Source organism: Bos indicus x Bos taurus, chromosome 2 (assembly GCF_003369695.1).
Source record: "Bos indicus x Bos taurus breed Angus x Brahman F1 hybrid chromosome 2, Bos_hybrid_MaternalHap_v2.0, whole genome shotgun sequence".
NCBI lineage: Eukaryota > Metazoa > Chordata > Mammalia > Artiodactyla > Bovidae > Bos > Bos indicus x Bos taurus.
This window is the reverse complement of record NC_040077.1, coordinates 125,045,957-125,058,328: the sequence shown is the minus strand read 5'-3', so window position 1 is coordinate 125,058,328 and position 12,372 is coordinate 125,045,957. Positions and strand designations below refer to the sequence as shown.

At 47.2% G+C, this 12,372-nt stretch overlaps 1 protein-coding gene across 1 annotated transcript in view; it reads left to right on the top strand.

Annotated features, from left to right (window-relative positions):
* SMPDL3B (sphingomyelin phosphodiesterase acid like 3B) overlaps positions 1–12,372 on the top strand; it is a 32,187-nt gene that overhangs the window by 12,669 nt on the left and 7,146 nt on the right. The window contains exons 2-4 of the mRNA XM_027518973.1: positions 1,479–1,692; positions 4,550–4,647; positions 12,150–12,293. Coding sequence (XP_027374774.1) covers positions 1,479–1,692; positions 4,550–4,647; positions 12,150–12,293 — 456 coding nt within the window. The remainder of the gene's footprint in view (positions 1–1,478; positions 1,693–4,549; positions 4,648–12,149; positions 12,294–12,372) is intronic.

Here is a 12,372-nt window from a genome sequence, read left to right as displayed (position 1 = left end):
GAGACCAGGTTTAGATCAGGAGAGGTGGGCCAAAGCTCAGAAGCATCAAAGAGTGAGATCAGAGTCCAGACTTTACCTTTGGTCTTGGAGTCACTGGGGGTGTGGGGAAGGGAGGGTGGAAAGAGTCGGGGACTGGCTAGCCAACCCTGAAAGCAATAGAAGGCAGACTCCCAGGCCCAGGCCCATTTTACTGGGATGGGTGGGTGTTGACTGTTGGCGCTAAGTGACACAGGAAGTGGAGGAGGAAGTGAGAGCAATGATGGAAAGTGAGGAAATTCTGGAAACAGGAATTAGGGGAGAGGCCAAACCTGTTCAACCTCTCCTTCAATAGGCATCATTGAAACCACTTACGTGTACCAGGCCCTGTGCTGGATGCAGATGAGAAAGCCACTCCAAAGCCCGTTTCTTTAGATTCCCTTCTTTGTGTTACACCTAGAGATTTTTGGCATTTCACCTCACGTCCAGAGTCACTAACAAGTAGGCCCACAATGAGAAATTCAAGCCAGTCTGAAATGACATTCCACCTTTTCTGGTCTACTACTCATAAACACCATTTCCACACATTTTTGTTGTTCAGTAGCTCAGTCATGTCTGACTCTTTGTGACCCCATGGAATGCAGCATGCCAGGCTTCCCTGTCCATCACTATATCTGGGAGCCTGCTCAAACTCATGTCCATTGAGTTGGTGATGCCATCCAACCATCTCACTCTCTGTCATTCCCTTCTCCTGCCTTCAATCTTTCCCAGAATCAGGGTCTTTTCCAGTGAGTCGGCTCTTCGCATCAGGTGGTCAAAGTATTGGAGCTTCAGCTTCGTCATTAGTCCTTCTAATGAATATTCAGGGTTGATTTCCTTTAGGATTGACTGGTTTGATCTCCTTGCAGTCCAAGAGTCTTCTCCAACACCACCGTTCAAGCACATCAATTCTTCAGTGCTCAGCCTTCTTTCCTTTTTATTTCCACACATATTCCCCAGCCTTTTGCTGGTATTAATTAGCAAGATCTTATGATGCCTTTGGTGTGTAAGCCTTCTCCCAGATTTTTGTATATATTTCCCTAGAGCATAACATTTAGCTCTAGTTATTGGCTCAGAGAGGTGAAGCATCTCACCCAGAGTCACACAGCTAGTATGTGGTTCCAGAACCTGGGTGCTTAACTCATCTTTGCTTTAAAACAAAGTTCTACATAGAACTCCTGAAGGATTCCTGAAGGTCACACAGTCCAATCCCTCCTGCTGCTGCTGGGAACACTGAGGTGGGGAAATAGAAAGGGTCTTGTCAAAGGTCAGAGGTCAGGGACAGAACCAAGCCTATTTTCTGCTCTGCTCAGTGCCTCCCTGGGCAAAGCCCAGCCCTGGATTTGGAGAAAACTTCCTTTCACCTGTGTAAACTCCCCTCTCCTACCCCAGGGTTCTCCTGATCCCTCCCTAGCCATGCTCAGGGAGGAACCCGTATTAAAGGGGTCTCCTTGTCCCTGCAGGGAAGTTCTGGCACATCTCTGACCTGCACCTGGACCCTGACTACAAGGTGTCTGAAGACCCTCTCCAGGTATGCCCGTCTGCAGGCTCCCAGCCGGTGCCCAACGCAGGCCCCTGGGGCGACTACCTCTGTGATTCTCCCTGGATCCTTATCAACTCCTCCATCTACGCCATGAAGGAGATCGAGCCAGAGCCAGACTTCATCCTCTGGACTGGGTGAGAGCCGTCACCACAGCTACCCTTCCCTAGCCACTGCGAATGCCCCTTGCCCTCCTGGCACCTGCCCCAAACCATCTCCCTTAGTCCTCACACCAGCCCTGTTGCAGAGAGGATGAACCTGAAACAAAGCTTGTCCATGGGAGCCTGGGCCTGGCTGATTCCAGGGTCTGTGCCCTTGACCTCGTGTCTCCCAGACTCAGCAGAACTTGGCACTCACTGAGGCTGGGGACATGGTCATGGCATGTTTGAGCATGTGGGGAAGTCCTGGATTTCAAGTCGGGGGATGAACCCTGCTGCCACTCCCACCAGAGTTTAGGGACTGCAAGCCCCAGAGACCCAAATGCAGGGAGAGGAGAAAGTTAGGCGGGCTGAAGGTGGGCCAGCATTGGGACCAAGTGTCCTGGCCAGCTGTGGGCCACCCCTGGCTGCCTGGCCTTGCGGGTCCTCCCTGGCCAGAGCTTGGCCTGCATAGAGAGAGCTTGAGGGGCAATTTCAGCTCAGCCATAGCGATGCCATTTCTGCTGCTCCTCCAAGGATACTGCTGTAAGTCCTTCAACTTTCCTCAGCGCTCATAGTCCCCACTTCACTCACTTGATCCTTCCCTCCCTCTCCTGGTAGATCAGCCTGCCCTGTGCTCACCCCTGGGTAGACATGGGGGAACAGAGATAATAGGGACCCCGACCCTCCTTCAGGGAGCTCAAGGTTTCCTGGGTGATATAGATGTGGTCACTGACCATGATATCCCAGCGAGGAGAGAGGGGCATTGGGCGGGTGGGGGAGTTTCACAGGGCACCTGACTCCCTCTGGTGAAACTGGGAGGACTTCCTGTAGGAAGTGGTGAGCTAGAGAGCAGGTGAAGAGGGCTGGCTGGAGCTCTGGTTTCCTGCGCCCTCTTCTAGTCTCTATAGACACTTCCATAAGGTGGAGCAAACCCACGACGGCCCTAGCTGTCCCTCACTGTGACATGGGAGTGACCAGAATGACCCTCACATGGACAGTAGTGGGTGGAGTAAGGCTGGACCCTTAAGAAATGTGACCGTCTCTCAGAGAAGCCTGGGCAGTTCTGGTTTCCCAGGGCTCAGGAATCAGTCCAAGGAGAAAGTGAGTTTTAGGCCATGACTCCGGCCCCCTGCTCCCTGAGAAATGAGTAACGTTCTAAAAGACATGATCCCTCTGAGAAATTCACCATCCTTTAACAGAAAAGCATGATTTTTCTGGGAAATCTCTGGGACTTGCAGAAGTTATGACATTGGATGAGAAGACCTCTAGGGCCCCCCCCTTTTAATTCTTCGGTTTCTAAGAAATTTGGCCTCTCCTGGGAGAATCACAATCCCTTGGGGATTAACCTGTAGCAATTGAATATGTTTTCTATCACACAGAATTCAATCCTCCAGACTAGGGGAAAATGGAGTTTTGTTCTGATGTCTTCAGATTCTTGGCTTGTCCCCAGGGAGGATGGGGCTCCAGGGCCACTCCTGCTGTCCTAACGAGGGCATCAGAGACACTGTAGGATGTAATGGATGTGAGCATAGACCCTGGAGCCGGGCTGACCGGTTCAAACCCTGGCTCCACCACTGTCTTAGGCAGGACTCTTCACCTTTCTTTGCCTTGGTTTCTTTATCTGTCAAATGGGATAACAATAGAAGCTCCACTGTAGGGTTATTATGAAGAATAAATGAGTGGATATGGGTTCCACACACGGCAAGTACCCGGCACAAAGTGAGCCAGCGTGGACTGCCAGTAGTGGTCTCCGTATGATTCAGCTACTTAACTTCCCCAGGGAGTCTCGGGGCACAGTTGCTGCGCTCAGTCCAGCAGAATCCTCAGGCTTTAGATTGTGGGGGCTCCTATCACTCACAAACCTCCCTTCCTCCTTTTTTCCCCAAACCTCCCTTCCCTCTTTCTCTTTCTTGCTGCACCTTTCTAAGATGGATCCAGGAATTTAGGTCTGTCAAATGAGGGGTCAGGTGGGGGCTAAATGGTCCTGGGGCAGGCCCTGGACCTGCCAGAATACATCCAGATGCTTTATTATGAAGGCAGGTCCAAACTCCTTAGAACCTTTGGGGCAAGGAATGAACTCAGATCAGCTTCTCCACCCCACCGAGTCAATGATGCCATCCAACCGTCTCATCCTCTGTTGCCTTCTCCTTTAGCCTTCAATCTTTCCCAGCATCAAGATCTTTTCCAATGAGTCGGCTCTTCGCATCAGGTGGCCAAAGTACTGGAGCTTCAGCTGCAGCATCAGTCCTTCCAATGAATATTCAGGGTTGATTTCCTTTAGGATGGACTGGTTGGATCTCCTTGCAGTCCAAGGGACTCTCAAGAGTCTTCTCCAACACCACAGATCAAAAGTATTAATTCTTTGGCGCTCAGCCTTCTTTATGGTCCAACTCTCACATCAGTACATGACTAAACCATAGCTCTGAGTATATGGATCTTTGCCAGTAAAGTGAAGTCTCTGCTTTTTAATACTCTGTGTAGGTTTGTCATAGCTTTTCTTCATAGGAGCAATCATCTTTTAACTTCGTGGCTGCAGTCGCTCTGCACAGTGATTTTGGAACCTTTTTTGTTGAAGTCCCACAGATCCTCTGAAGTTCCATATTGTCCCTATTTTACAGATGAGCTTGTGGAAGTTCAGAGAGGTTAAACAACCAGCCCAGAGACCCACAGCAGGTTAATGGCAGAGCAAGGGCTTGAACTCTGTCCGGGTGACTCCCAACTCCAGCCTGGTCCCTCCCTCTCAGCAGCTGTCTGAGTCCCAGTCCTGCAGCTGGGTCTGGGTAGAGCTGGTTTCTCACGGGGAGCTGTCCCTTCTTTTCCTTGTGCCACTTCCCGAGCCGCTTGTGTTTTGCAGTGATGACACACCACACGTGCCCAACGAGAGGCTGAGTGAGGCGGCCGTGCTGCAAATTGTGAAGCAGCTGACTCAGCTCATCAGGGAGGCCTTTCCAGGTAAGATTGTGCCCTGGGTCCCCACAATGTTCCCTGACACCCAGGCAGTGCCTGGCACAGCGGGAGGAAAACAGCACCAAAGTGCAAAGGAATGACCTTCCCCCACGACGATGATGGCTGCCAGCCAGGTCCCGTACCAGGCACTTCACAGCAATCAGGTCTTACTTCCAGGAACACTGTGGGGAACATGAATGAGAGCCAGTCCGCTTGTGAATACACACAGAATCCTATTAATGGTGTTAAAAACCAAATTCAACTGAGTAAATCTGAAGATCTATTTGACTTTATTCAAGAATTCATGACTCAGGCAGCATCCCACCTTAAAAACAGAAAGGAGCTCCAGGGACTTCCCTGGCAGTCCAGTGGTTAAGACTCTGTGCTTCCAATGCAGGGGACCCAAGTTTGATCCCTGGTCAGGGAAGTAAGATCCCACAGGCTGTGTGGTACAGCCAAAAAGAGAAAAAAGATGAAAAAAAAAAAAAATGAAAGGGGCTCCAAGGAGCTGTACAAATGGAAGGTTTTACAGACAGAAGAGGGTGGAGAAAGAAAGACTCTAGCAAAAAGGGATTGTTTGGGGCAAAGTCACCTTCCTTTAGGGGAAAGGTGGGATCTGCCAAACAGATTTCCTCATTAGTGCCCCCTGTGTTAATTCCATATTGACTGTGTAAAGGTCACATTCTTGGGAGAGGCAGAAACTTCAGTTAGGTTAGGTATTAACTTGGTTAACACTTGGTTTGCTGACCTAGGGTTCAGCACAAGTAACTCCATTTCGGACCTGTTTCTTTTTTATTAATGGAAATGCCTGACATTTCACTGGTTTCCGTCCTGCCTGTATAACACCAGACTCACAGCCCCTTCTCAAGGTGTCTACAGTTACTTTTAGGCATCGTCCCTGGTAAGTCTCATGTGGGCTTGCACACAGCCTTTGCGTCCTGCTATGGCCCTGGAATTGCCATCTACTCTTCTCAAACCATCTTGGCTGCTGGGACTTCTGGGAGATGCAGATTTTTGGCCAAAGTGCTGCTTTGTGGTGCATCCAAGGCCTTCAGAGCCTGGGCGAGCAGCCAGGACTGTGAGTGATTATGGCCACAGCCCCGCAGGACGTGACGGGGAGACTGTGGTGGAGGGCCCCATCTAATGGTCCTTAGAAATGGCTTTAAGCAGGCTGTGCCAAACACAAGATCCTGGAGTCTAAATCAGGCTCTCCCAGCGGGAGACCTGTGAAAGCAGATCCTAGGTCCCAACCCCCACCCCTACCCCAATCGCCCTGGGGTTCTGGTACAGCTGTTTCCGCTGAAGGTCTTCATCATGGGTCTCTCAGGACCCAGATACAGAATAGTGATAACAAAAATAGGTAATAGCAGCAAGAACAATTATATGTATCTATGTGTGTGTGTACTAAGTCACTTCAGTCATGTCCGACTCTTTGCAACCCCATGGACTGTAGCCCCCCCAGGCGCTTCTGTCCATGGGGATTCTCCAGCCAAGAATACTGGAGTGGGTTGCCATGCCCTCCAGGGGATCTTCCTGACCCAAGGATCAAGCCCGCGTTTCTCAAACCTGCGTTTCTCATAGTCTCCTGCATTGGCAGGCGGGTTCTTTACCACTAGCGCCACCTGGAAGTCCTGTATCTATGTATTAAGTGCTAAGTGTCAGGCACTCCTCTGAGAATATTGTATATATGCCTAGTTCCTTCACTGTCAGGATAATCCTAGAGAGAGGTGTTATTACTGCCTCAGTTTTACTGAAGACAAACGTGACCCTTGTGGTCAAGGAAACAGGCAAGGTTTGGGATGCAGATCCTGGTTTGAGGACATCTCCTACCCACCACTCCCACTCCAGGAGGGACCCCCGCCCACCCCCGCCCCCCAATTCCCACATCTGTCCTTGAGGCAACCTCCTTTCTGACACCTCCTTCCCTCAATGTAAATCAATTTGTGCAGAGAAGCTGACAGGACACTTCCAATCTACGTACTTCAACTCAACCAACTCAGACATGCTTGGGCTAGTTAATCTTCCAGCAGAAATCACTGGGGCTTCCCTGGTGGCTCAGACGGTAAAAACAAAATCTGCCTGCAATGCAGGAGACCCAGGTTCCATCCCTGGGTCAGGAAGATCCCCTGGAGAAGAGAACAGCAACTCATTGCAGTATTCTTGCCTGGAGAATTCCATGGACAGAGGATTCTGGCAGGCCATGGGGTTGCAAAGAGTCGGATATGACTGAGCGACTAACACATAGGCACACAGGCTCAAACTAGGGCACTCTCCCCCATGGTAATAATAGGTATTATTCCCAGTGTATAGATAACAAATCTATAGGGCAAAGCTAGTCAGTTCCTAGGGAGGGACTCAAACTCAGATCTTACTCTGAGCGCTCTTTTCTTTGCTCCACATGTGGCTTCAGGAATAAAAGTGAAATAATGGATAAGAAAATGTTTTATTATTATGATTTAACATATAAGTATAAATGATAAGATTTTATAGTTCATAACATGCTTGCATATGCATTGGATTTCCTAAATCTGAGATACCATTGACTGTAGGATGTTTCATTGTTTTATGTATTGCTAAGAAAAAAAAAAATGCTGTCCATTAAAGTATGACACAGCGCTTTCTCCTGGCCTCAATGGTAAGACACGGCCCACTTGTAGAGATGTTAAAATGAGAACAAACTGGAAGAGGTGAAACAAGGCCTTATCTTATTTGAGAATGGTAGTGACGTGGGTCAAGCAGAACACTCCCCATTATAAAGATAAATAAGTTGAAGCAACAAGTTGGAGAGGAGGAAGAGGCTGAAATTTGAGATTTTGGTTCCATGTCGTGAGTTCTTCTCGCCACATGCACCTGGGTTCCTCATCAGAGTCGCTGTGAACACTGGCCCCTGCCTCTCCACTGTGGCCGATGGGGCACATGGGTGTGCAAGGCAAACTGATTCGGGCCCCAGTTCAGGCTCTGCCACGCTCCAGGTGGGCCACGCCCTGGACACTCGGTGTTCTCCCTGTGCAACATGAGGAAAATAATGGTACCTGCCCAGAGGGCTGTTGTGAGGATTAAATAAGGTAACCCATTCATTCATTTAGTCCGTCAACAAATGTGTCTAGTATGGGTGAGACAGCGTTCTAGGGATAGGGAACTTGGTCATGAACATGATGCCAGGTGGTGCCCCCATGGAGTTTATGCTTGTAAGGAGCTTCTAGAAGTGCCCAACACATAGACACAGCAAAAACCTGTTACCCCAAAACAAGGTTCGACTCTTGGTGGGTGTTAGGCCAAAAGACACAACCAAGCCAAACATCAGGAGAAGGAAGGATTTACTACTTGCACCAAATAAGGAGAACACCATGAATCTTTCCCAAATCAGTGGTTCCCTGAACAGTAAAATTGGGGCAGTTGTAAGCTAGGGAGGGATATATGCATATATTCATATATATGCATATATTCATGAAGCGGCCTGAGGAGGAGAATTCAATACAGAATTAGGGCAAAGTTGACAGAGTCCATGCTTTGGTTGATTGAAGTCATGAGGGTCAGAAAAGGTCAAAATCATCATCCCTTAGGTTTCAGTAGATCTGGTGATCGTTGTTGTTCAGTCGCTAAGTCCTGTCTTAGTGACCCCAGGACCTAGTGGTTGCAGGGGTTCAGTTCAGTTCAGTTCAGTCACTCAGCTGTGTCCAACACTTTCTGACCCCATGAACTGCAGGACACCAGGCCTCCTAGTCCATCATCAACTCCCGGAATTTACCCAAACTCATGTGCACTGAGTTGGTGATGCCAATCCAACCATATCATCCTCTGTCATCCCCTTCTCCTCCTGCCTTCAATCTTTCCCAGCATCAGGGTCTTTTCAAATGAGTCAGCTCTTCACATCAGGTGGCCAAAGTATTGGAGTTCAGCTTCAGCATCAGTCCTTTCAGTGAATATTTAGGACTGATATCCTTTAGGATGAACTGGTTGGATCTCCTTGCACTCCAAGGGACTCTCAAGAGTCTTCTCCAACACCACAGTTCAAAAGCATCAATTCTTCAGCGCTCAGCTTTCTTCACAGTCCAACTCTCACATCCGTACGTGACCACTGGAAAAACCATAGCCTTGACTAGACAGACCTTTGTTGGCAAAGTAATGTCTCTGCTTTTTAATATGCTGTCTAGGTTGGTCATAACTTTCCTTCCAAGGAGTGTCTTTTAATTTCATGGCTGCAATCACCATCTGCAGTGATTTTGGAGGCCAAAAAAATAGTCAGCCACTGTTTCCTCATCTATTTCCCATGAAGTGATGGGACCAGATGCCATGATCTTAGTTTTCTGAATGTTGAGCCTTAAGCCAACTTTTTGACTCTCCTCTTTCACTTTCATCAAGAGGCTCTTTAGTTCTTCACTTTCTGCCATAAGGGTGGTGTCATCTGCATATCTGAGGTTATTGATATTTCTCCTGGCAATCTTAATTCCAGCTGTGCTTCTAGCCCAGCGTTTCTCATGATGTACTCTGCATAGAATTTAAATAAGCAGGGTGACAACATACAGCCTTGACGTACTCCTTTTCCTATGTGGAACCAGTCTGTTGTTCCATGTCCAGTTCTAACTGTTGCTTCCTGACCTGCATACAGATTTCTCAAGAGGCAGGTCAGGTGGTCTGGTATTCCCATCTCTTTCAGAATTGTCCACAGTTTATTGTGATCCACACAGTCAAAGGCTTTGGCATAGTCAATAAAGCAGAAATAGATGTTTTTCTGGAACTCTCTTGCTTTTTCCATGATCCAACGGATGTTGACAATTTGATCTCTGGTTCCTCTGCCTTTTCTGAAACCAGTTTGAACATCAGGAAGTTCACGGTTCACATATTGCTGAAGCCTGGGCTTGGAGAATTTTGAGCATTACTTTGCTAGCATGTGAGATGACTGCAATTGTGCGGTAGTTTGAGCATTCTTTGGCATTGCCTTTCTTTGGGATTGGAATGAAAACTGACCTTTTCCAGTCCCGTGGCCACTGCTGAGTTTTTCAAATTTGCTAGCATATTGAGTGCAGCACTTTCACAACATCATCTTCCAGGATTTGAAATAGCTCAACTGGAATTCCATCATCTCCACTAGCTTTTATACCCTAAGTTACACATAGAGGATAATAGGGGATGCAAAGTCAGCAGTTTTTGATCCTTATCAAAAACCAGGGTTTCTTTCCTGCAAATTTATTGTATACAAATGGTTTAGGTGATTTACATCATCTTCTGGCCAGAAGGCCTATCAACATTTTATGACTCTTGACAAAGACTTATCAACCGTAAGACTTATTTTCTCTAAGAGTAATTATTTTAAGGTTTGGCGCCATCTTCCGAAGATAAAATTGCATTCCTATAGGGCGGATGTGTAATGGGTTTACAACAAAGGAAAGAATTTATTACCTTAAGGGTCTAAAGTTACTAACACCAAGGCCACTACTTATTTTTTCTACATACCAACTATTAATTAATACATATTCAAGGATACAATTCAGGGGATGTGAAAACTTGGCAACAAGCATTGGCTCATCAATGAAATCTTTTACTAGTTTTATTCTGACAGTTTCTAACTCTTTGAGAGGCTCTAAGCTATTCGAATATCTTAAGCTTCCCGTGCCTCTCCAGGCTGGGAGACTGTAAACAATCGTATGCATAGCTGTAGGAGTCCAGGTAAACTTGTCAGGCGAGTTAGAGAGCCATCTGAGGGGTTTGGATTTAAACACTCCTAGTTGCCCAGGAACTTTATTAATTGGAGCTGTAAGTTAACTCTTTGACAGAGAGAGCGAGATGGTGGTGGGGGACAGCCCCCAGTAAAGTCAGAGGTGAGAGCACAAAGCAATAAAGTAGGCAGACTCTGGTTTTTTGGGGTTAAATGCTCGAGAATATCCGGGGGGACTCCTGAGCCTCGATCCTGCCTTTGCGTATGCCGAGCCTCCTTCCTCATGACGTTTGTCACGAGTGGAATGTCTCTCGCCGGCTCCCGGCACAAATGGGTATATCTTTCCTTTTCTCCTTTGCTTTTCCCGTCCCTTCTTTTCACAGCTATTTGTAAGGCCTCCTCAGACAGCCATTTTGCTGTTTTGCATTTCTTTTTCTTGGGGATGGTCTTGATCCCTGTCTCCTGTACAATGTCATGAACCTCTGTCCATAGTTCATCAGGCACTCTATCAGATCTAGTCCCTTAAATCTATTTCTCATTTCCACTATATAATCATAAGGGATTTGATTTAGGTCATACCTGAATGGTCTAGTGGTTTTCCCTACTTTCTTCAATTTAAGTCTGAATTTGGCAATAAGGAGTTCATGATCAGAGCTGCAGTCAGCTCCCGGTCTTGTTTTTGCTGATTGTATAGAGCTTCTCCATCTTTGGCAGCAAAGAATATAATCAATCTGATTTCGGTGTTGACCATCTGGTGATGTCCATGTGTAGAGTCTTCTCTTGTGTTGTTGGAGGAGGGTGTTTGCAATGACCAGTGTGTTCTCTTGGCAAAACTCTATTAGCCTTTGCTTTGCTTCATTCCGTATTACAAGGCCAAATTTGCCTGTTACTCCAGGTGTTTCTTGACTTCCTACTTTTGCATTCCAGACCCCTATAATGAAAAGGACATCTTTTTGGGGTGTTAGTTCTAAAAGGTCTTGTAGGTCTTCATAGAACCGTTCAACTTCAGCTGCTTCATCGTTACTGGTTGGGGCATAGGCTTGGATTACTGTGATATTGAATGGTTTGCCTTGGAAATGAACAGAGATTATTCTGTCATTTTTGAGACTGCAGGGGTTAAATTCTGTAAAACAGCTCGAGAAAGTGCTTCAGGCTAGTGTTTACCTTTGAAACAGAACTCAAGAGTCTTTACAACTGATTCATTATCTTGCTCTTGTTTCTTCTCTTCCCTCTTAACGGGGTCTGTCCTTTTGTTCCCTTAAGATCTTTATTACTGAGATCTGTTCAAGGGCAAGCCTTGTGGCCAGGCTTAAATCCCTGAATGGCTTAGGCCCAAAATACCTTCTCTTAGGTCAAGAAAGCCAAGTCTGGTCCTGTTTCTCTGGGGACCCCCACCTTATCTGATTATAAACTGGACAGGGTTCCTCCCTTCTCATCTGTCTTTGGGATTCCAAGGATCTGTGTTTTCTCTTACATGAATGCTTATGTCTGCTTGCATCTGTATTACAGAGGAGGTTCTTTTCCCAGGCAGTTAATAGGTATGACTTCTGGCTCTGTGGACAATTCCTCATGGGAATTCTACGACCTCCTCCTTTGGCAGAGCTCAGTGTTTCCAGATTTTATTTGGCTACATTGGGTCTTAGTTGCAGCATGAGGGATCTTTGATCTTCATCGCGGCGTGTGGGATCTTAAGTTGCAGCATGAAGGATTTTTTTTAGTTGCGGCATGTGAAATCTAGGTCCCTGATCAGACATCGAACCTCAGCCTTCTGCATTGGGAGCGTGGAATCTTAGCCACTGGACCACCAGGGAAGTCCCCCATATATTTTTTTATATTTCTTTTTTCCTCCCAGATACTAAAGTCTATGCTGCTTTGGGAAATCATGACTTTCACCCCAAAAACCAATTACCTGCAGGGAGCAACAATATCTACAACCAGGTGGCAGAGCTGTGGCGACCCTGGCTCAGAAACGAATCTGTCACTCTCTTCAAAGAAGGTACTAACATCATTTGCTACTGTAAGGAGCCCTTTATGCCAAAGTCGGATCTAATTTCATTTTCACAACACCCCCATGA